The following is a 25,302-nucleotide window of genomic DNA, read 5'->3' as shown; positions in this document are numbered from 1 at the left end:
CCTTGACATGTGCCATTGTAACAAGATAACCAATATTATTCACTTCACCTGTCAATCGTCATAATGTTTTGGCTCATCAGTGTATATATTTAATGTAAAAATGGCCTTTGAACAGAAAATGAGAATATCAGCACGTCATACGAAACTACGGTATCAGGAGATTAAATCAGGGACATTGGCCTTGAAAAAAATGCTTTTTAAGTGTCCCCTATTTTCATGCATGCATGCGCATGGAATGCCAAATCGCACTGTGACACATTCACTGTATAAAGATTACTGGTGGAACAGCTCAGATTTTCCTATGCCCAAAATCAGGTGTTCTGTTTGTTGAGACAACCTGAGAGCTGGAAATGAGCTTCATCTGACATTATTAGTCTCTTGATAAACTTGTCACCCTCCTCACTCATCTGATGAAATGTTTCACAAAAGTCCATCCTACTTCGTTTTTCAACATCATCAAGTTTGTGAACAACTTGAATTTTGTACGGAAACGTACAAATCATTTTTCAGCTTAGTCTGAAGGGATGTTCTCTTTATGCCCGAGACAGTTTTCTTGTCGAACGGTGTGTACTTCGTGGAACAGTTACATGCACAACTGCAATATTGATCGGCATATCGATGCTTCTGGGTCGTCCTGGACGAGGTGAGGCTTGTGCACTGGCAGTTTCACGAAAGCTTTTGGCAGATGAGTATTGTGTTCCTGGAAGAACATTTTCTAACGTAAATTATTTTGAAATCCCTTTAATACTGAATTATTGAGCTGGACTTGAAGTAAAGATGCAGGATCCTTGCTCTTTCAACAATTGTCCACCTCTGCATATTAGCAAATCTTACAGGAGTCCTTTACAATCTGCAAGAGAAAAATATTAACAAATTAGCATTGCTAAGGATTTTACTCTAATTTAATGTCTCATGTATTTATTGGCCACCCTGTATTGTACCAATGGTTTGGTTAACCCACCTATATATTGTCACGTCAGACAATCCGTTAACAGGATCCACCTGCGCCGGGGGTACAATACCCACGCAAATTTTTGTGCTGCATCAATTTTTGCACAACGGAGAAGCATTCCACCAAAATTCCATACCTGACTTTATAACAAGTAACCCTAACCCTAACAGTTCGGCGGTGAGCAAGATCTTCAGATGGATAAAAAATATACCCATCAGAGATGGGGATTCCCCCGCCATTGAACCAGTCGGCCATCTTGGATCCGGCCACACCCAAAATCAATAGGGTTCTTCCTTTTCAGGTGGTACATGTGTGACCCAAATTTCAAATCGATATGGCGAACAGTTTATGAGTTATCGCACTCACAGCTATAAATGTTGACGCCCAGCCAGCCGGATGGACGGATGGACAGTCGGATGGACGACCCGGGTGACAACAATATCGCCCTTCCGCCACGCGGCGGGGGATAAAAACAAAGACTTTCCCTTTGTACCCATTGCCAAATAAAAAGAAACACACATGGCAAAGACTCCCGACAGTTTGAGGCCAAAAAAGTTTGAATGCAGTGCTAAATCCTCAAACCTCACTGCGAAGTCTACATCATGATAGATGTCCATGCCCATATTACTGTCGCTTTACAAAAGCTGCGGAGGTTGCACAAACACACAATGTAACATTCCATCTTCTTTTACCGCTACGTTTCATCCTCGAGATTTAGGTGGCCTAATGTGTAGAGCTCCTGCAGATCATATTTATACAGCAGTTAAAAATGCATTTGCGACACTCGCCATGCTCGTCCGATTTTACATTCCATCTTCTCTATTACCGTCTGAAAACTGCAAGTTGCAAACTACCCTTCGCTTATTCTTCCAAATTCCTCAATATCCACAGAGACAGTTCTTCACAGCATTTCATAGATTGCCCTGAACGGCTCGTGCTGCCAATCACTGAAGAGTACAGCTTCAAGGTCACTCAAATTCATCTGAAACACACATGGCAAAGACTCCCGACAGTTTGAGGCCAAAAAAGTTTGAATGCAGTGCTAAATCCTCAAACCTCACTGCGAAGTCTACATCATGATAGATGTCCATCTTTATCTGAAAAGGTAAATAATAGTGCAGAGATGCCAACTTTTGGAAATCAGAATTAGGGAGGATTTTTAACCGACACCAAATAATGTGCGCGAAGCGCACATCTCGAGCGCGGAGCGCTCGACCCTTGCGGCGGGGTCGAGGGCCCACCTTAGGGCCCTGGAAGCTCTGGGGTTCTAGACGCTCTCTAGTGCCCTCTGAGCCCTATTTTGGAGCATTTAACATGTTAAGAATTCCCACTTTTTGAACAAAAAAAGGGGAAAATTGTGCACTTTTTAATGTTACATGTATGTTAATATTAGTAAGTTAGGGGACAATCAAAGATTAACAAAAAGCACAAAAGAAGCAATATTTTTCTTACCTTACTGGCTGGTACTACTGCTGCTTGCTTTTTCCATGGCAGCTTTGCTGAGTGACAGCTGTGTGGCTCTTTTAGCCCTTCTGATTATGTCTTTGCTGTATTCTCTCTGGTAGCAAGGGGTGCTATGAGCTAGTTTTTCAATTAAGAGAGCTTCCAGGGTTTTGACACTCAAATTGGGACGAAATTCAGTATGATTCTTCCGTACAAGACTGAGTGCCCGCTCACATGATGCGTTCGAATGAGGAATGACCAAGATTCCCTTCATCACTTTGCTCAAATTAGGATACTTCTTGGCACCAGTGCAGGGATCTGTGAGCTGTGAAATCCGATGCCACTGCTCATCCACTCTCACTGTCTCAGTAGCAATTGTAGCTATGGAGGCGTCTGCCTGGTAGTGAGCGAATTCACTCTCAAGACTGTCTATGTCACTATCACCGCCACTGAACAGACAGGGGAATTTCTTGATGAAAAACTCCACACAGTCAAACCCCACTTCTTGGTGTAGCTTAACATCCAGCACCTGAGCATGCTTGGCTAATTCATCATCTAGCGGCCAGGTTTTGAAGATGTAATTGCAGGCTTTCACATAATATGAGCAAACTGCACTGAAGAAACCTTGGATGTCTGACTCACTCAGAGTGAAGGTGGATTTCTTGAGACTCCTTTGTTCCGTTATATACAGTTTGGCATCGTTCCCAATCATGAGGTCCTCATCATTCTTCTGATGATTTCTGTCAGAGAAGGGTACATTTACCAGAGCAACCGATGACACCGATGGTTTCAAAAACCGTACGAAGATATCTTTCAGAAGACCATTCAATTCTCCGTGCAGGAGATGAATACAGGGTTCGTCTTTTTGGAGCAGAAGATTCCCCTTCTCAAAAAGCTTGTTAGCATATCGAAGGAAGAAACAATAGAGTTTTGTTTGTGGAGACAAGAACATCCTGTTGACACGTTTTTCTCTAGATTCCTGCACAGTGTTTGAGGAAGATGCGCTTTTAGTTGTAGAACTCGTAGTACACTTAGCCGCAGGGCGATCACACTTGCGTTTACTGCCAGCAGAAGAGGTCAGACTCGTAGTACCAGATCCAATTTTACGTTTGAGGAGAGAGTTTGAGGTAGGTGCAGCCAAGGAAGAAGACCTCTGATTCGAAGGTTTTGCTGAGCTTCTATCAAGTGATTTGGCAAAAGCAGAACTTAACTTGGGTCCTTCTTTGCCTGTAGATGGGACTATCACAGTCTTTCTCGACTCTGAAGGGATCTGCTTTGTAGATGAACGTGATGAAGGGCCGGTGATGCTACCTGCTCTCAGCATTGGTTTTGGTGCTGTCCCTGCTGTCTTCTTCGCAGCAGATACTGCAGTGGTAGTGGTGAATGCTGCTCCACTAGTGCTTGATCCTGCAGTGCCAGTACTGGAAGTAGATACAGTGCCGTCCTTCTTGCTCGTTGTTAGAGTCTTGGCTACAGTTGGTTGCATTTTTCTTCGTACTTCTTCTTTGAAGAAGAGGCGAAGTGGCTCCCACTGTTCAATCAGCCTGTCTAGGCACTGACCAAGGGACAGCCACCTTGTTGCGACATGCTTCAGAATCTTGTGTGTCGGGGCATCACAGAGTTCTTGCAGTGCTTTCACTCCTTTGACGCGTTTACTACTTTTGTCCAAGTAGTAGTAAATATCGATGAGAAAGTCATCTAATTCAATGGGTAAGGCCTGAGCCGTCTTCTTGGCCGTATTGTGCATCATATGGCAAGGGCATCCCATGATGTAGCACTCTGGATTTTGTTTGTGGATATAAGCAGCGACTCCTTTGTGCTTGCCCACCATGACAGAGGCATTATCAGCACAAAAGGAAACACAATTTCCCCACGGAATTTTCCTGTCACTGAACTCATGATCAAGCAGTTTGAAAATGTTTTCTCCAGTGGAATCTTGTTTGCACGCAGGCAAACTTAGCAAACCTTGCTTCACAATCCCAGCACTGTTGTCATAGTACGAAATCAGGACAGGATATAGCTGGGCCTCACCACTGTCATTGCTACCGTCTGTAGCTAGGCTAAATGGAGCTAGTCTAGCAATATCGGCAATAGATGAAGCAGTAACATTTGACAACTCACCAATTACACTGGTCAACAACAAATTTGTTGTCTGCAGTTTTTAAGCTGATTTAGGACGAATCTGATGCGCTGAATCCAAAACTCACATTAGTTTTGTTCAATCAGGTCAAGTTTTTGAGATATGGCCACATGTCGTTTTTTACATTTTTGTTCACATGTACGCATGTGTGGAGCATTTTAGAAGAAGTTGGTGGGGGTAAAATGTCATGTCAAATAATTGTTTTGATTGGAAATAATATGACAAGAAGTATTCAGGTACGATAGTTCTGGGTGATTATGTTGAAAAGGGATCAGTTTGAAGTCATAAAACCTCAAAATCTTCCAAAAATTGGTGAGGCAAAGCATAAAGTTCGTGGATCAAAACTAAAGTTAATGGGGCAGATTTTGTAATAATGTGATACAAAAAAGTTGTATTTCTTGAAATAACGAACTCTGAAGAATGTACAATACCTACATGCGCCAATTTATGACATGCGCTTCTGCTCAAGCTTGGAGTGCCACAGTACGAACCCAAAGATTGGAGACTGTTCATTGACAGCAGCAAGCGATCACTGAAATGTGTTCTGCTACACAACGGCAACCAGTTTGCCTCTGTACCCATCGCTCACTCGACTACACTGAAGGAGAAGTATGAAGCGGTGAAGTACGTGCTGGAGAAAATTGGTTATGATCAGCATAAGTGGTTTATTTGTGTTGACCTGAAGATGGTGAACTTTTTGTTGGGACAACAGTCTGGCTTCACCAAGTACCCATGTTTTCTGTGCATGTGGGATAGTAGGGACCGTGCTCAGCATTACACGAAGAAGGACTGGCCTGTGCGGGAGGAATTGGTGCCATGCAAAGAAAGGAACGTCATCAACGACCCTCTGGTGGACAGAGACAGAATACTCTTCCCACCGCTGCACATCAAGCTCGGCTTAATCAAGCAGTTCACCAAGGCTCTGGACAAAGATGGTGACTGCTTCACTTACTTGTGCCAGGCTTTTCCAGGATTGACCATGGAGAAGTTGAAAGCTGGCATCTTTGATGGTTCTCAGATCCGTCAGCTCATCAGAGATCCAGAGTTCAAAAACTCAATGAACGAAGTGGAACTGGAAGCGTGGAAGACATTTGTTTTGGTAGTGAAGAACTTTCTTGGCAACAATAAGGCCAGAAACTACGCAGAACTTGTCAACAACATGCTGACTGCTTTCAGAAACCTGGGCTGCAACATGAGCATCAAGATGCACTACCTATTTTCACATATGAACCGGTTTCCTGAGAACCTGGGTTCAATGAGTGACGAGCAGGGGGAGAGATTCCATCAGGACATGAAGGAGATGGAGACCAGGTATCAGGGTCGCTGGGACGCAGTCATGATGGCTGACTACTGTTGGAATCTGAAGAGAGACCTCCCTGCCGCTGAACATTCCAGGAGTTCGAAGAAACGGAAGTTCAAGCCCTGAAGTTTGAACAGTGGTGACGCAACATGCAATTTACTTGTACTTATCTTTATCAATGCCCACCATTCAGATGACAGTAATCGATGTTTCTATCATGTAATCAATAAATGTTGTTGGCAAAACATTTTTTTTTCTTAAAAACATGTTTAGGATGATATGTGTTGACAAAAATCAGCTGATAATGCCACAAAAATGTAATCGATTTTGTCACAAGATCTGATTTTTTCAAATCAACTTAGCACAAAAACCTGACCTGATGGAGAGAAACGGATGCCATTTCCTGATTCAGCAGTGCCAGAATACCCTAATTCACTTGTAGAAATCTAGACAACATTCAGAAAGTAAAAAATTGTTGACCAGTGTTCTTTTTTTCTTCTTTGTTCTTGTTCTTTTTTTTTGTTCTTTTTTTTCTTTTTTTTTTTCTTGCTTTTGTTCTTGTTTTTTTTGTTTTTTTTTGTTCTTGCACATCTTGCACATCTTGCAAGTTTTTGTTCTTGCACATCCATACTTTGAAGCAACTTTTGAATCTGGAAACATCTTTTGAAATAGAGGTCCAGCATGATCTGAGACTGATATGGGCAAGTTATGTTCCACAATAAATCCACTAAAGAGAAGTTCCGCTCGGGTAACATCCTCTTCCTCGCTTGTCCCTTGTTTGGTGAAATAATTCAGAAGTGTACCGGTACTCGTGCTCGAAGATCTCTCCTTTGCAATGTCTGTGTGCCGTTTGCTTCCAACGTGCTTCCGAATATCATCGCGACCTCCGTGCTCAACTGAAATATCAACGCCGCATACTGTACAATACGCATGATGAATTCCTCTTTCAGACTTTCGAATACACGGGTATTGGAGACTGTATTCGGTCTTGCACTTCTGAGACCATTTCTTGGTCTTCGTAAGCTTCTTTTCTGCCATTTCGTAATCAACATCGAGGGCTTGAAGCATCGGTAACTTCGAAGTCGATGTTCCACAGCTGCAGCGCGACTCGTAGAACTCTAGCGGCTGTTAAACACCGCACGGTGGTCGCGACCGCCGGGCTGGTACGGGGCCCAGCTGCATGCAGTGAGCGTATCGCATGCATATACACTGTGCATACATACCGCATGCACTGTATTGCACACATACCGCATGCACTAAATCTCAGTGCATGATCGCATAAGCGAGATCCAGACCCAATGTTTCGCTGCTCCTCATTTGAATTTGCAATTTTTTACGTACAATTTGGTAGCAGCGAACGTTATGGAGTTACCACATGCTATACGTAGCAGACGATGCTTTTCATTCAATTCTCATACTAGTACATTCTGATTAGTGAACAGTGCAAAAATATCAAAATTTCGGGAGGATAAGGATAGTGATCGTAAGGGCGGGAGTTTGGGTGAATTTTCGGAAGCCTCCCGATGAAATCGGGAGGGTTGGCATTGCTGAAGTGACATGACTCATTTACTATGGAAGTGCATATGTTAATGTTGTATCTTTTTATAGGACATACAGTTGAAGCTGACATGTGCAGTGAAGCATCTCATGGATGCGTGTTCCTGAGCTCACATTTCTTGCTTTTATGTGACAGATCAAATTCCTTCTATCAATATCAGAAACACTGTCAGAGATTGATGATCACCATATGAACAAGAAAATATGATAATTAACAAGTTAATCTAACCCCCCCCACCTCCATAATGCAGTCTGGTGTTGGCTTAGCAGTTAGGGCGGTGGCTTGGGATCCGAGGGTCCCGAGTTCAAGTCCAGTTCGCCACTGAATTAACACCAGGGGGTTGACTCAGCCTGTCATCCTTTCGAGGTCGGCAAAATGAGTACCAGTGCACTGAAGGAATAACCATTTGGGGTAACCTGTGTTGGAGTGGCGACCCGTCCAGGACTGTATTTCTTGCCAATGAAACTGCCTCGGCAGCCCTACATACATTTACAGCATGAAGGGAATGACTATTATTATCCCGCCTCCCGGAGGGAGGGAACGGGATATTGTAATCGTCCGGTTTGTCTATTTGTTTGTCTGTCTATTAGCAACTTTAGGGCAAAACGGCTTTAGCAAACACTATCAAATTTAATCCACAGGTGGGAAATGAACCTTGGACGACCCAATTGGATCAAAGGTCAAGGTCAAGGTCATGAAAAGATCAAAATCGTTTTTCACTCATAAATTTGTCAAAAATGATCTGATTTACTTCAAACTAAGCTTATAGTGAACCTTATTCTATTTGTCACTTATAATCCTCCCCATTCCTATAGTGAAAAATGCATATTTGTGAAGACCGGTAGGGTCCGAAGTTTTGGGGGTCATGGCCATCGGTCAAAATTACAAATTTTCCATTAAAACTAAAACATGGTTACGAAAATACAACTTTACGGGAAACTGGATGGCTCAAACACTGTCAAATTGTATCCACAGTTGGGTAATGAACCTCGGACGACCCCATTAACTTTTGGGTCCAATTCGGTCAAAGGTCAAGGTCAGGTCACGAAAAGGTCAAAATCTTTTTCACTCATAACTTCGTCAAAAATGGTTTAATTGACTTCAAACTAAGACTAAAATATTCCTTATTCTATTCCTTATAATCAACATTCAGGTTAAGGATATATCGAATTTAAATTTGATCCCCAAAATAACTTTATGCCTTAAATGGGCGGAATTTGTTGTGCCTGGCACCACTTGTTATTATTATTATTATTATTATTATTATTATTATTATTATTATATAATATCGTTTTTGGCCCGATCTCTCAATGGTGAAGAATGACTTGCCAAATATAAAATGAAACGGAAAACCAAGAAGGAACCCAAAGAAGTAACGAGGAAAGATGGAGTCATCAGGAGGAACCTGGATAGGATTCGGAATTCAGCCGCTACTCCACGACCCTCAAACCCATCCAGGTGCAGCCAAGTGGGCCTTACAGAAAAATTTCTGTAAGAATTCACTTCTCCTGAGACAGATAGATAATGAAAGACGGATCGAGAGGAAAAGAGATGAAAGAGAAGAGAAAGCAAGAATTATAGCGAATTAGGTGAATGCACCCGGCGTTACCGGGGTTGTTTTTGAATGAATTTAATCTTCTGGACATAGGTCTGACGCGAGCCCAGTATCAGTTCCCTATTCAGCCACGGTAGTCATAGCCTAAGGGGGTTGGTGAGGGGGAAACACCCCTCGCCACCTAGCCTATAACCTTCCCAGGGCCCATCCTGACATTGTTTGTTTCAGAGGTTTCCTCCTATCTTTCACCGTTCAGGAGATGAGCGCATGCAGAACCTAAGGGGATTGGTGAGGGAGAAACACCCCCCCCCCCCACCCGGCTGAGGGGCCTCGTCACCTAGCTTATAACCTTCCCGGGGCCCGTCCCGACATTTTTTTGTGTCAGAGGTTTCCTCCTATCTTTCTCCGTTCAGGAGATTAGCATGTGCAGACAAACAAACAAATGAAAAATCGTGCTTAGCACGACACTTGGCGAATTAGATGACCTTTCCGTGTGGTGGTCCAAGCTGTAATGTCATGGAATGTGTGGTGTTTATTTGTTCGTACATTAATAAAATGACGTTAAATCACGCCAATAGCTAAAAACTTTGACGTCATACGGTTGCGAAAACTGTGCATAATTTGTACTAACATGCATTTTAAAACATTTAGATATTCGATTGAAGTTTGTTTTGGCATCAACAGGACGTCCCTACGACTTCCGGTCATTGAGTTATGTCCAAAAATGTGTTTTCACGTTGTGTGACGTCTAGTCCAATTAAGACGGGGTTTGGACGCGGACCGTCTCAGGTGGATTGCCTATCAGGTGTAAAAATTTAAGAACGACTGGTCCAGCCGTTTGGGCTGCAGACAACCGGACAAACAAACAAACAAACAAGCAGTCATAGACTGGTACTAACGAAATCGTCCAATTGACCTCTGACCTTGTCTAATAAAAGCTGTCTCAAGAGAAGGTAGCGATGCAAACCAGAAGTTTCAACGATGATTCTGTACCAAACCTCTCATAAACATCCGATTTTTACCAGAATTTCGACAACTGAGTGTTAAGCATACTTAACCGTTACCAAAATTGAAGAGAGGATTGAAATTGACTTTAAAACGAGCGCGTAATGCCGTGTGTTACAATCCCCCTCATCAGCATAATCTTCAGTTAAGCCTCAGATATGACACCCGACATAAATCTCATAAAACTTCCGATTTTTACCAGAATTTCGACAACAGAGTATTACGCATACTAAGCCATTACCAAAAGTGAAAACAGGATTGTGATCCGAGTTAAAACGAACTCGTAACGTCGACCGAAGCAAAAATCTCCATTTCTTTATTTAATATTATTTTATCAAAGTCACAAAACCGTAATATTCGGCCATCCACCAACAATCTTTCCATAATCCGACGGCTTAGCGAGTCAGGCATGCGACGATAACCTTTATTGGGATAAAAAATGACTTTTAAACACTATCTTTATTGAAAACACCGTCAGCACGCACACGCAAAACCATGACGTGACTCAACGCCGCCTCTGCTTGAGCGCGCTGCACCACGTGACAACCTGTGACGCGGCGAGTTAAATATTTTTAACACAATCTTAAAATGTCTCCAAAACATCCGATTTTTACCAGAATTTCGACAACCGAGTGTTAAGCATCCTAAGCGATCACAAAACCGAAGACAAAATTAAAATCAAAGTTAAAACGAACTCGTAACGTAAACTGAAGCAAAAATACTCCATTTCTCCACATGATTTTACGGAATTATGTTTGACCTCACTATGACCTTTGAGCGATTTTGACCAAAATCTAATCAGCGCTAGCCATCACCCTCCTGAATCACGTGGTGTAATTTGACATTGGTAGCTTCTTCCGTTCGAGTTATCGTGCCTACAAACAAACACACAAACACACAAACAAACACACAAACAGAGGACGGAAGTCATCAATATAATTATGAAATCTTTAGATTTCGTAAGTAACAACCAACAAACAAACGGAACAGACCAACATACTTGACAAAATCGAAGATTTCGCCAAGTAACAAACAAGCAGTCATAGACTGGTACTTACGAAATCGTCAACTTGACCTCACCTTGTCTAATAAAAGCTGTCTCTAGAGAAGGTAGTGACGCAAAGCAGAAGTTTATACGATTAATCTGTACCAAACGATCAAAAATCGAATGTTTGACCTCACTGTGACCTTGACCTTTGACCGATTTTGACCAAAATCTAATCAGCACTAGCCATCACCCTCCTGAATCACGTGGTGTAATTTGACATTGGTAGCTTATTCTGTTCTCCAGTTATCGTGCCTACAAACAAACAAACAAACAAACAAACACACACACACACACACAAACAAACACACAAACACATGATGGAAGTCATCAATATACTTACGAAATCTTCAAATAATATATTAGATAAAGAGAACTGTGAAAAAAGTGGAAAGAAAGTGACAGGAACAAAGAACAAAGATGTCGGGAAGAACCCAAACACACAGATTTCAGCAGTTACTCCCCAGGCTCAAACGCAGCAACATGTCCAAGCAACCAGAGGGTAAAAAATTATCAGATTTGGATAGTCACCAAAATTGAATAAATTCTTCCTTTTCACACACCCAACCTGTCCACCAAGTTTTGTCCAGATCCATCCTGAACATTTTGAGATATCCTGCTCACAGATAGACAAACACAGACAGAGAAACAAACAGACACGGGTGAAAACATAACCTCCTTCCACTTTCAGTGGCAGAGGTAATGAACCACAAATTTTGAGTTACTTGTGAGATGACCCAGCGGAGAGCGAGTGGGAAGCAATGCACACTGCGACGCAGAGACCCAGCAAAACGGTGCACCAGAGCAACCAAACGAACAACATTTGCCTCTACCGCCTCTGCGAGACGTGCGGCAAACGGCTCTTCACTGCGAGGTCCAAAAAGCCTTTCCTGCACGACACAGAGCAGGGACGATGTTAAAATAAATAAATTAATAAACACATAAAAATAATTAAATAACAGAAGAATGTCACAAAAACACAAATGCTCTACAAATTGACTGATTCATAGAAGGAATCGAAACAGGAAGATGTATGTGAAGTCACATTTCGAAAAACACCTCGGTACGGGTGTCTAACGAATCAAGCAATTTCACAGGATCAGTCTCAAGTCTATCCAGGTCTTCAACGAGTAGGCGTAGGATAGGTTCACGCAAGGCGGCCGTCAGGAATAGCTTGGCAGCAGCCAGTCCCTCCGACAACAGCCGGTAGAGCAAGCTGAACGAACAGTTTCCTCGGCGAAGTAGTCGGCGTGGAGAGTCACTGGGCTTGAGAGAAAACTCAGACAGGTAGCGTAGCACCTGAAAAACCCAGAACAAAACACCATAAAACTAGATGTAATGACATGCAGCAAATGGATAAAAACATAAAGCTATGGCTGACGAACAACCAAGAGCAAAATGGCTTTCAAACAACCATGACCAAACTCGATTACAAACAAAAACATTTATTCATTTCAGAAAAAAAACCTACAACAAACAAAAGATAGTTTAGGCACTCAATACATCAAAGGGGAACACCTGCAGAAGGTACGCCTCATCATGTGGAGCAATGGCACTTGCATACAGTACTGTATACACAATCTGTGCCACAACGGGTGTCATCTCTAAACCCGCACGCTCCCCACACACTAGGCAGGCGACAACAAGACGTGGCGCATCCCGTAGGCGGGACAGAAAATCTCCACAAGCGCCCTCGTGCACACCCAGACGGCGGTAACCATCTACGAAGTGCGTCACCTGCAGGACCTTAGCATGCTGGCAGCATTCGGCAGGAGAGGCATCAGCACTGCAAAGAAAAAAAAAAACATGAAGATCTTATCAAAACTTGTTGCAATTTATCTCAACATCATCAGTCACACAGCTGAAAAACAGTGAGATGCAAAAAATATACAACGATGGAAAACTGGATATTTAGCATTCAATACATCCAATCTCTTCCAGCCATACCTGGTAAGGATAAGGCGATCAAGGTTGAGTCGTTGCTCCTTGCTGATCCAAGCAGTATGGTAGAGACGCTCGGCAGTCTTCAACACCTCGGCATTCAAGCGCTGGAGCATCTGTCTCTCAACGGTGACGTAGAGCCGTTCCTCCTTCAGGTGACGAGCCAGTACTGTCATGTCAGTCTTCATCTCGATGTCACCGGTCACAGCGTGCACCACAAACCATCAAAATCATCAATAAGGCAACAGCAAGTGCTACCAACGCAGCCTGCTTTCCAGAGGGGAAACAAACATTAAAAAAAAAAATCAAATAACACAATTTCATTTAATCTCATTAACAGTGTAACTGTACACATGCGGCAAAATCCACTGTTTGCTTTCCATAGCTATGCTAAAATGACTTGACCCATCCATCCAGCTGGGCCACACCAGACCACTTCACAACATGTGTCCTTAGTACGTGGTTTAAAAGTCCAAAGTACTACACGAAACACATACGGTGGGTGCCAAGGCCTTAAACTCACTCCAGACTCTCCCATCCCTGAATAACATAATATATATCAATATTAAATGGGCAAACCAGTTGTTACAGTCGATGGAAATAAATAAATAATAATAATGAAAAAATACACAAACAATACAGATGCACACACTCGCCTACTGCCCAATGCAGTCAGCGACTACACTGTTACCCGCAGCATCAGTCCATCAATAATAGCTTTAGAAGCCTTTCTGGCAGGATAGTCAGTTCACCCGCTGGAGAAAGAAAGGAGAAAAGAAAAGATGTGTTCTGCCACCCTGGCCTGAGAGATGATCTCCGAGATATGATTTTTTACATCCTCGTGGAGGATCTCCAAGTCTTACTCATGTTTTTGTTCTTCATCTTCTTCTTGTGGACGAGTTTGTTTCACAGCCTACAGTTTTCATCGAAACTTCCTGAAACTTGGCATATATGTAAAAATACCTGCGCAGACAGGTAACCATCTCCGATTTTGAAATTCCTCATAAAAAAAAGTTATGACGTCAAAATATCTCCGCTAATGGAAATCGCCTAAAAAAATTATCTCCGAAACTCGGCAAGCTTTTTGAATTCTGTTTGCAGGAATCGAACGGGGCATGAGCAGAAATGAATTACCGCACATATGATACATCACTACAACGTCATATCAATTTTTATGACGTCATTCCTATTTTTTGACATTTTTTGTTTCACAACCCAGAGTTTTCATCGGATCTTCGTGAAACTTGCCATGTATATTCAGAAAACCCACGCGCAGGCAGTAACCATCTCCGATTTTGGAAATTCTTCCGAGAAAAAAAGTTGACGTCATAATATCACTGCGAATGGAAATCGCCGATACCATTATCTCCGAAACTAGGCAAGCTGTTTGAATTTTGTTTGCGGGAATCAAGCCGGGCATTAGCACAGATAATTTATCACAAACCTGATACATCACAATGACGTCATATTCGTTTTTATGACGTCATCATTAAGAGGACGAGGATCTTAGCTCATTTGAGCTTGTTTAATGGAAAAAAGGTTTGCTTTTTGTGTTTTATTTTAAATCAAACATTATAACAAAGCTAAGGATGTGTACTTCAGCCTCAGGACCAAAATAAACCATCAAACAAAGCTCATCAAATAATAAGCATATACCTTGGACTGATGGCCGATGGTCATATTAAAATGCATACATCCAAGCCCACAGGGACAGAATGCATGGTCATATAATAACTGGGGTCCACTTGGCATCATCAGATGGTGTGGATTCACCCCCCAGGAAGTGAACCGATATGCTGCCCTTTGAGGGAGGTACGTATCTCTATCACATCTTAAATGGAATGGTGGCCATTTATGCACCACAGGGGTTAGACATTGGGCAGGGATGTGTGTTTTTCAAAGACTGCAACTGAGCCGGTTTGCCGAATTATTTTGATGTTTATAATCTTGACTGCAACCTAAAGTTCAAAAAATAAACAGAAATATGGTACCGAAACAGGGTGGATGTGTGACAGGCACTTCTTGTTGGTCACAATCCCTGTCAGGTCAGGTTCGATCTGTGACCTGCTACAGGTACCATCTAAACCTGTACTAACCTGTTCCATGGTCGGGTTGTCGGCGACTAAACCGTCTCCCCCACCAGGTTTTCTGGTGAGGAGGGTGTTTGGATATGGACACCCAGCAGGATTAAAAACAAAACCTGTCAAAGGGCGGAGGAGCTCCTTGTGAGCCAACGGCCATCCATATCTAGTGCCCAACTGTGTCTGCGGACGTCCTCCTGCAGTTGGGTCACTTCTTATTAGGAGGTTGGTGGCAGGATTTGCACTCCGGCCACCATAAAACCCTTCATTCCGCAAAACGCAAAAACGCAAAAAAATCTGAAAACCCACTCCGTGGGAGTACCTCCTGTGCAGCTTCCCTTCGCAGGGCAGCTCACCGGATGACGGGATTGGGGCAAAGCCTTCGGGACCCCCAATCTTTGATAGGAGGGAAACCACGGGGTAACATCCCTGGGTCAGATTGCGGGAGAGTGTGTCGGAGTGGTGCTGAGGTGTCGTCCACCAGACGGCGGTCTCCTTGGGTTAACCTGAGGCGGTCCCTTCGGGTGGGTGCCTGGAATGTCCTATCCCTAAGAGAGGATGATCACCTGTCTCTGTTATCATCTGAGCTCAAGCGTTTGGACATCGGGATTGCAGCTCTCTCTGAGGTTCGGAGACCGGATTGCGGAGAGATAATGGTGGGTGGCTACACCTACTATTGGTCTGGTCGCTCTGATGGTTACCATACCCAAGGAGTTGCTGTAGCTGTGTCCAATAAGCTGACCCCAATGATAATTGAGGTAACACCGGTCAACGAGCGTATTATGAGATTAAGGATTCGTCACTCCTTAGGTGTCATTTCCCTGGTCTCTGTTTATGCTCCGACTGAGGCGAGTGATCTCACCGTGAAGGATGCATTCTACGCCACGCTCGAGTCTGTGGTTGATCAGTGCCCCAGACGAGATACACTTCTAGTCTTGGGGGATTTCAATGCATCAACTGGAACTGATAGGGACGGTTATGAGGTGTGTGTTGGTCCCCATGAGTCAGGAACTATGAACCAGAATAGCACTAAGTTCCTTGACTTTGCAAGAAGTCATGGACTTAGGGTGGCTGGTTCATGGTTTCAGCGCCCACAAGCTCATCGTTGGACTTGGTATTCCAACGCTGGCGGTGTGGCAAAGGAGATTGACCATGTCCTCATTGACGGTCGTTGGAGGATGATCCAGAACTGCAGGGTCTACCGGAGTGCTCAGTTCCTCAATACTGACCACAGGCTTGTTGTAGCAACTCTAAAGCTGCACCTTAAATCCTGGAGAATGGTACCATCCCAGCCGAGGCTGGATGTTGCCAAGCTCAGGGATGAGAGAGTAGCTGAGGAGTTTGCGAACAGGCTGAGTGGACACTTGGGGGGTCTGGGTGCCTTGGGGGATCCTGAAGAGTTGTGGAGCGCCTTCAACACCACCGTCCTTGATGTTGCCGGTGGATGCCTTGGAGCTCACCGCAGGGCAAAGAAGAATTTTGTCTCTCAAGGGACACTGGATACCATTGACCAGAGTCGCAGGGCCAGGCTGAATGGCAGAGCTGAGCTGTTCAGGGAGCTGAGGCGTAAAACTGTACGTGCACTGAGGGTGGACAAGGAGGCCTATGTGCGAGGAATCTGTGAGGGGGTAGAGCATCACCTGTGGACAGGTGATTCTCGTCCCGCTTACAGGGGAATTCGCGCATTACGTTCATCCAAGCCCATCCCTCGGAGCACTACAGTTCGAGCAGAGAGTGGTAGGCTCTTGACAGAGGAGTCTGAAGTGAAGGCCCGCTGGGCCGGTTACTTTGAGCGGTTGTACCAGGCTGATCCCCCAACTGTCGAGTTGGACGTCAAGGGTGTTACAATCCCTGTTGCTGACCCTTGAATCAACTGTGGTCCACCTTCGCTTGTGGAAACACGGGCTGCGGTGAACCAGTTGAAACGGGGCAAAGCTCCAGGGGTCTGTGGCATCCATGCCGAACTTCTCAAGGCTGGTGGAAATGCTGCACTCGTGTCGTTGCATGCAGTTTTGTGCTCTGCCTGGAACACAGGCATCATCCCAACTGACTGGAAGAGGGGCCTTGTTGTCCCTCTCTGGAAAGGGAAGGGTGATCGCCAAGACTGCAACAACTACCGAGGGGTGATGCTGCTCTCAGTGCCGGGCAAGGTCTTTGCTCGGATAATTCTCGATAGGGTTCGCCACCATCTGCTTGAGCACCAGCGTCCAGAGCAGTCAGGCTTTACACCAAAGAGGTCAACGATTGACCGTATCCTTGCACTTCGTGTCCTCACCGAACGCAGATGAGAGTTTCGGCAGGGGCTGCTTGCAGCCTATGTTGATCTCTGTAAAGCGTTCGATTCAGTGAATCGGGATGTCCTCTGGAGGATTCTTGGTCTTCGTGGGGTGCCACCAAAACTGATCGATCTGATGTCTGAACTCTACTCTGGTACTGAGAGTGCTGTGAAGTGTGGTGGTACCATCTCTGACTTATTTTCAGTTGTTACTGGAGTTCGTCAGGGATGTGTACTTGCCCCCACACTTTTCAGCACTTGTATGGACTGGATTCTAGGGAGGATGTCGGAGAGATCAAGTTGCGGTGCGTCATTTGGGAATGTCAAGATCTCGGACCTTGACTTTGCAGATGATGCAGTCATCTTTGCGGAGACTTTAGACATCCTCTTGGGGGCCCTCGAGGTGCTGAATGAGGAGTAGGAGCCGTTGGGATTACGGGTTTCTTGGGTCAAAACTAAGATCCAGGCTTTCGGTGACATCTTGGATGCTGCTGTCCTGTCTGTGTCTGTTTGTGGTGAGGATGTTGAGGTCGTGGAGAGATTCACTTATCTTGGCAGTGATATTCATGTCTCTGCTGGCTGCGAGTCAGAGGTCAATAGACGTCTGGGTCGGGCCTGGGGAGTCATGGATTCACTGGATCATGGGGTGTGGCGCTGCCGGTACCTGTGCGGGAGGACGAAAGTCCGAGTCTTCAGGTCCTTGGTACTTCCAGTCTTGCTCTATGGGTGCGAGACTTGGGCTCTGACCAAGGATCTGAGACGGAGACTTAATTCCTTTGGTACCAGGTCTCTTCGGAGAATCCTTGGCTATCGCTGGTCGGATTTTGTGTCCAACGAGCGGTTGCTGAGAGAGACTCGGATGAGATTTGTTACCTGCATAGTCCGTGAGCGTCAGTTGCGGCTGTATGGACATGTGGCTCGTTTTCCTGACTCTGATCCTGCTCACCAGATTCTCTCAGCAAGGGAGTCTCATGAGTGGAGGAGGCCAGTGGGTCGACCACGTGCCTCATGGTTGCAACAGGTTAACCATCATCTCAAGGAGATGGAGATGGGCCTGGCATCTGCCTGGGGGATGGCCAGACGGAGGCCCCTGGAGTACCGGCGGAAAGTGGACGCAGCGACGTGCTGTTCTGGCACATGCTCCCATACCTGACCTGACCTGACAATCCCTGCAGCAAGTGCTGGTGTGACACAGGGGTCTATGGTCACCATTCCAGTAAAAAAAAAGTGCTGGATATATCACAGGAATGCACATGTAAGTGCCTCAACCTGTGGTTTATTAAATTGCTCGATGTTTCAGAACAAAACACAGAAAAAAAAGCGTGCCTCTGCTAACCTTTATCAAGAGTGGAATCACACTAACGAGAGGACGTGGGGTGGACCAAGTCAGATGACCAATCACAATGCTGGACCTTAGAACCTTGTGAATAAACAGTTGTGATTTGAAAATGACCAGTTAACGGCAAAGCTGCGCCTTCAATGACCCTCGGGTAATATCATAGTGTATATGGGATTTAAACCTGCGTTCCCAGCATCATGAGCCATGGATTCAGATGGGAACACGAACAGGCCAACACCAATTTGTTTAAGAAAAAAAAAGCCATCTCCTTTCAAGTGGAGCATCATATCACCCACCAGACTCAGCAGAGTGAAGGTTAGAGCATCCACTCTTCAACACATTATGATTCAAACCGTGGCAGAGTAATCTCAAAGACTTTTTTAAATGGTACGTGTGCTGCTCCTTGCTTGATGCTCAGCGTTTTAAAAGGGGAGAGAGAGAGAGCGAGAGAGCGAGAGAGCACAAACAGCACTGGGAAGGAAATGGCAAACGAACCAGTATAACAGGGACGTCAGAGGTCGGACAACCAGGGACAACCGGTATAACAGGGACAGGGACACAATTTACAAGTTTGACACTTTAGTCACAAAGTCTCAATACTTTTTGTAAAATACGAACAAGCCTCATCTTCCTTGCAGAAACTATCAATCGATTCGTACGCAGTACTTCTTATGCGAGTTAACATTAACCCTCGACAGCACCAGGGAAGGCAGTTCACTGTGGGTCAATTACTCGGTGAAAGGATGCCCGGTAAAGGTCCAAAAGATGATACCACCCATGTGGGTCGCATCACCTTTTGGACCTTCAAAAAAAAAAAAAATTGTAAGATTATTTTAATTAATCATATCAATTAGTGGTCATGATTTGCACAGCACTATCGCTATCGTAGCACATTGTACGTAGCTCTATGACAGCTGTCGGGTTGTCAGGTAGCGTCATTCGCGACCTGGATACGTGCGGTGTCTCTCAGTGAAAATTGACTAAATACAGGACAAATAGGAATCGACGAATCCTTTTGATATGAGGAAATTTCGCCTCCGAAAGGCTCCTGAAGAGTTGCGATGACAAAATTATTGGCAGTCAAAGCATACGATGCATTTCAGAAACCTCTTGCACTCTCTGCGAGTTCAGTATTTTCATCAAACTTTTTGGGACGTCCACGTGATCAGGCACTGTATGGTTCCACCGAGGTACTTCATGGTATCAGTTTATTGTGGTTCTGGCACCACTTCTTCTTCTTCCGCAAGACAAAGCCATTCATGATTTACAACTAAATAAATAAATAAAACGACGTAAACACTGTAAAGTAGTCGAGTTGCCCCAGCATCCATGAAACCTCATTTTCCCCTTTCGGCCTTTCCATTCCTTCCCCCCCCCCCCCCCCGACTCCTTCACCCTGATGTGAAACAATTGTGCTCGAAATAACCTCATTGCACACAAAATGGCATCAACGTTTACCAGCTGTGACATCAGGAAACATATCTTAACACGGTGTGGGGGGGGGTGAGACGGTGTGTGGGGTGCGGGGGTGAGACGGTGTGTGGGGTGCGGGGGTGAGACGGTGTGCGGGGTGAGACGGTGTGCGGGGGTGAGACGGTGTGCGGGGGTGAGACGGTGTGCGGGGGTGAGACGGTGTGCGGGGGTGAGACGGTGTGCGGGGGTGAGACGGTGTGCGGGGGTGAGACAGTGTGCGGGGGTGAGACGGTGTGCGGGGTGAGACGGTGTGCGGGGGTGAGACGGTGTGCGGGGGTGAGACGGTGTGCGGGGGTGAGACGGTGTGCGGGGGTGAGACGGTGTGCGGGGGTGAGACGGTGAGACGGTGTTTGGGGGTGAGACGTTGTGCGAGGTGAGACGGTGTGCGGGGGTGAGCCGGTGAGACGGTGTTTGGGGGTGAGGCGTTGTGCGGGGCGCGACGGTGTGCGGGGTGAGGCGGTGTGCGGGGTGAGACGGTGTGCGGGGTGAGACGGTGTGCGGGGTGAGACGGTGTGCGGGGTGAGACGGTGTGCGGGGTGAGACGGTGTGCGGGGTGAGACGGTGTGCGGGGTGAGACGTTGTGCGGGGTGAGACGGTGTGCGGGGTGAGACGGTGTGCGGGGTGAGACGGTGTGCGGGGGTGAGACGGTGTGCGGGGGTGAGACGGTGTGCGGGGGTGAGACGGTGTGCGGGGTGAGACGGTGTGCGGGGGTGAGACGGTGTGCGGGGTGAGACGGTGTGCGGGGGTGAGACGGTGTGCGGGGTGAGACGGTGAGACGGTGTTTGGGGTGAGACGTTGTGCGAGGTGAGACGGTGTGCGGGGTGAGACGGTGTGCGGGGGTGAGACGGTGAGACGGTGTTTGGGGGTGAGACGTTGTGCGGGGTGAGACGGTGTGCGGGGTGAGACGGTGTGCGGGGTGAGACGGTGTGCGGGGTGAGACGGTGTGCGGGGTGAGACGGTGTGCGGGGTGAGACGTTGTGCGGGGTGAGACGGTGTGCGGGGTGAGACGGTGTGCGGGGTGAGACGGTGTGCGGGGGTGAGACGGTGTGCGGGGTGAGACGGTGTGCGGGGTGAGACGGTGTGCGGGGTGAGACGGTGTGCGGGGTGAGACGGTGTGCGGGGTGAGACGGTGTGCGGGGTGAGACGGTGTGCGGGGGTGAGACGATGTGAGACGGTGTGCGGGGTGAGATGGTGCGAGACGGTGTGCGGGGTGAGACGGTGTGCGGGGTGAGACGGTGTGAGACGGTGAGACGTTGTGCGGGGTGAGACGGTGTGCGGGGGTGAGACGTTGTGCGGGGTGAGACGGTGGGCGGGGTGAGACGGTGTGCGGGGTGAGAGGGGGGGCGGGGGTGAGACGGTGTGCGGGGGTGAGCCGGTGTGCGGGGTGAGACGGTGTGCGGGGTGAGACGGTGCGAGACGGTGTGCGGGGTGAGACGGTGTGCGGGGTGAGACGGTGTGAGACGGTGTGCGGGGTGAGACGGTGTGCGGGGTGAGACGGTGAGACGTTGTGCGGGGGTGAGACGGTGTGCGGGGTGAGACGGTGTGCGGGGGTGAGACGGTGTGCGGGGGTGAGACGGAGCGGGGGGGGGAGACGGTGTGCGGGGGTGAGACGGTGTGCGGGGGTGAGACGGTGTGCGGGGTGAGACGGTGTTTGGGGTGAGACGGTGTGCGGGGGTGAGACGGTGTGCGGGGTGAGACGGTGTGCGGGGTGAGACGGTGTGCGGGGGTGAGACGGTGTGCGGGGTGAGACGGTGTGCGGGGTGAGACGGTGTGCGGGGGTGAGACGGTGTGCGGGGGTGAGAGGGTGTGCGGGGGTGAGACGGTGTGCGGGGGTGAGACGGTGTGCGGGGGTGAGACGGTGTGCGGGGGTGAGACGGTGTGCGGGGGTGAGACGGTGTGCGGGGGTGAGACGGTGTGCGGGGTGAGACTGGGTGCGGGGTGAGACGGTGTGCGGGGTGAGATGGTGCGAGACGGTGTGCGGGGTGAGACGGTGCGAGACGGTGAGACGGTGTGCGGGGTGAGACGGTGTGAGACGGTGTGCGGGGTGAGACGGTGTGAGACGGTGTGCGGGGTGAGACGGTGTGCGGGGGTGAGACGGTGTGCGGGGTGAGACGGTGAGACGGTGTGCGGGGGTGAGACGGTGTGCGGGGGTGAGACGGTGTGCGGGGGTGAGACGGTGTGCGGGGTGAGACGGTGTGCGGGGGTGAGACGGTGTGCGGGGGTGAGACGGTGTGCGGGGGTGAGACGGTGTGCGGGGGTGAGACGGTGTGCGGGGGTGAGACGGTGTGCGGGGTGAGACGGTGTGCGGGGGTGAGACGGTGTGCGGGGGTGAGACGGTGTGCGGGGGTGAGACGGTGTGCGGGGGTGAGACGGTGAGACGGTGTTTGGGGGTGAGACGTTGTGCGAGGTGAGACGGTGTGCGGGGGTGAGACGGTGTGCGGGGGTGAGACGGTGAGACGGTGTTTGGGGGTGAGACGTTGTGCGGGGTGAGACGGTGTGCGGGGTGAGACGGTGTGCGGGGTGAGACGGTGTGCGGGGTGAGACGGTGTGAGACGGTGTGCGGGGTGAGACGGTGTGCGGGGTGAGACGGTGTGCGGGGTGAGACGGTGTGCGGGGTGAGGCGGTGTGCGGGGTGAGACGGTGTGCGGGGGGGAGACGGTGTGCGGGGGTGAGACGGTGTGCGGGGGTGAGACGGTGTGCGGGGTGAGACGGTGTGCGGGGTGAGACGGTGTGCGGGGTGAGACGGTGTGCGGGGTGAGACGGTGTGCGGGGTGAGACGGTGTGCGGGGTGAGACGGTGTGCGGGGTGAGACGGTGTGCGGGGGTGAGACGATGTGAGACGGTGTGCGGGGTGAGACGGTGCGAGACGGTGTGCGGGGTGAGACGGTGTGAGACGGTGAGACGTTGTGCGGGGTGAGACGGTGTGCGGGGTGAGACGGTGTGCGGGGGTGAGACGTTGTGCGGGGTGAGACGGTGTGCGGGGTGAGACGGTGTGCGGGGGTGAGACGGTGTGCGGGGTGAGACGGTGTGCGGGGTGAGACGGTGCGAGACGGTGTGCGGGGTGAGACGGTGCGAGACGGTGTGCGGGGTGAGACGGTGCGAGACGGTGTGCGGGGTGAGACGGTGCGAGACGGTGTGCGGGGTGAGACGGTGCGAGACGGTGTGCGGGGTGAGACGGTGCGAGACGGTGTGCGGGGTGAGACGGTGCGAGACGGTGTGCGGGGTGAGACGGTGCGACGGTGTGCGGGGTGAGACTGTGTGCGGGGTGAGACGGAGTGCGGGGGTGAGACGGTGTGCGGGGGTGAGACGGTGTGCGGGGGTGAGACGGTGTGCGGGGTGAGACGGTGTGCGGGGGTGAGACGGTGTGCGGGGTGAGACGGTGTGCGGGGTGAGACGGTGTGCGGGGGTGAGACGGTGTGCGGGGTGAGACGGTGTGCGGGGTGAGACGGTGTGCGGGGTGAGACGGTGTGCGGGGTGAGACGGTGTGCGGGGGTGAGACGGTGTGCGGGGTGAGACGGTGTGCGGGGTGAGACGGTGTGCGGGGGTGAGACGGTGTGCGGGGGTGAGACGGTGTGCGGGGGTGAGACGGTGTGCGGGGTGAGACGGTGTGGGGGGTGAGACGGTGTGGGGGGTGGGACGGGGTGCGGGGTGAGACGGTGTGCGGGGTGAGACGGTGTGCGGGTGAGACGGTGTGCGGTGAGACGGTGTGCGGGGTGAGGCGGTGTGCGGGGTGAGACGGTGTGCGGGGTGAGACGGTGTGCGGGGTGAGACGGTGTGCGGGGGTGAGACGGTGTGCGGGGGTGAGACGGTGTGCGGGGGTGAGACGGTGTGCGGGGTGAGACGGTGTGCGGGGGTGAGACGGTGTGCGGGGGTGAGACGGTGTGCGGGGTGAGACGGTGTGCGGGGGTGAGACGGTGTGCGGGGTGAGACGGTGTGCGGGGTGAGACGGTGTGCGGGGGTGAGACGGTGTGCGGGGTGAGACGGTGTGCGGGGGTGAGACGGTGTGCGGGGTGAGACGGTGTGCGGGGTGAGACGGTGTGCGGGGTGAGACGGTGTGCGGGGTGAGACGGTGTGCGGGGTGAGACGGTGTGCGGGGTGAGACGGTGTGCGGGGTGGGACGGTGTGTGGGGTGGGGGGGTGAGACGGTGTTTGGGGGTGAGACGGTGTTTGGGGGTGAGACGGTGTGCGGGGTGAGACGGTGTGCGGGGTGAGACGGTGTGCGGGGTGAGACGGTGTGCGGGGTGAGACGGTGTGCGGGGTGAGACGGTGTGCGGGGTGAGACGGTGTGCGGGGTGAGACGGTGTGCGGGGTGAGACGGTGTGCGGGGTGAGACGGTGTGCGGGTGAGATGGTGCGAGACGGTGTGCGGGGTGAGACGGTGTGAGACGGTGAGACGGTGTGCGGGGTGAGACGGTGTGCGGGGTGAGACGGTGTGAGACGGTGTGCGGGGTGAGACGGTGTGCGGGGTGAGACGGTGTGCGGGGTGAGACGGTGTGCGGGGTGAGACGGTGTGCGGGGGTGAGACGGTGAGACGGTGTTTGGGGGTGAGACGTTGTGCGGGGTGAGACGGTGTGCGGGGGTGAGACGGTGTGCGGGGGTGAGACGGTGTGCGGGGGTGAGACGGTGTGCGGGGGTGAGACGGTGTGCGGGGTGAGACGGTGTGCGGGGGTGAGACGGTGTGCGGGGGTGAGACGGTGTGCGGGGGTGAGACGGTGTGCGGGGTGAGACGGTGTGCGGGGTGAGACGGTGTGCGGGGGTGAGACGGTGTGCGGGGTGAGACGGTGTGCGGGGTGAGACGGTGTGCGGGGTGAGACGGTGTGCGGGGTGAGACGGTGTGTGGGGTGAGGCGGTGAGACGGTGTTTGGGGTGAGACGGTGTGTGGGGTGAGACGGTGTGCGGGGTGAGACGGTGTGCGGGGTGAGACGGTGTGCGGGGTGAGACGGTGTGTGGAGTGAGGCGGTGAGACGGTGAGACGGTGTTTGGGGGTGAGACGGTGTGTGGGGTGAGACGTTGTGAGACGGTGTGCGGGGTGAGACGGTGTGCGGGGGTGAGACGGTGTTTGGGGGTGAGACGGTGTGCGGGGTGAGACGGTTTGGGGGTGAGACGGTGTTTGGGGGTGAGACGGTGTGCGGGGTGAGACGGTGTGCGGGGTGAGACGGTGTGCGGGGTGAGACGGTGTGCGGGGTGAGACGGTGTG

The 25,302-nt window shown here is 49.7% G+C and overlaps 1 protein-coding gene across 5 annotated transcripts in view; it reads right to left on the bottom strand.

Moving 5' to 3' along the window:
* The window catches only part of GAPVD1 (GTPase activating protein and VPS9 domains 1), a 174,283-nt gene that overhangs the window by 146,791 nt on the left and 2,190 nt on the right, over positions 1-25,302 (bottom strand). For 4 of the 5 annotated variants that reach the window (XM_085882329.1, XM_085882331.1, XM_085882333.1 and 1 more), the window contains exons 2-5: positions 12,946-13,206; positions 12,517-12,784; positions 12,058-12,297; positions 11,724-11,888 (exon numbers count right to left, since the gene is read on the bottom strand). In XM_085882329.1, coding sequence (XP_085738455.1) covers positions 11,724-11,888; positions 12,058-12,297; positions 12,517-12,784; positions 12,946-13,127 — 855 coding nt within the window. In that variant the 5' untranslated portion in view covers positions 13,128-13,206. Of the gene's footprint in view, positions 1-11,723; positions 11,889-12,057; positions 12,298-12,516; positions 12,785-12,945; positions 13,210-25,302 lie in introns of all 5 variants that reach the window. The other variant, XM_085882330.1, reaches the window with a different exon arrangement.

Source organism: Eptatretus burgeri, chromosome 5 (genome assembly GCF_056783735.1).
Source record: "Eptatretus burgeri isolate ZD-2024b chromosome 5, Ebu_testis_v1, whole genome shotgun sequence".
NCBI classification, from domain to species: Eukaryota; Metazoa; Chordata; class Myxini; order Myxiniformes; family Myxinidae; genus Eptatretus; species Eptatretus burgeri.
Note: the sequence above shows the minus strand (reverse complement) of the source record. Positions and strands in the feature narration are given on the sequence as shown.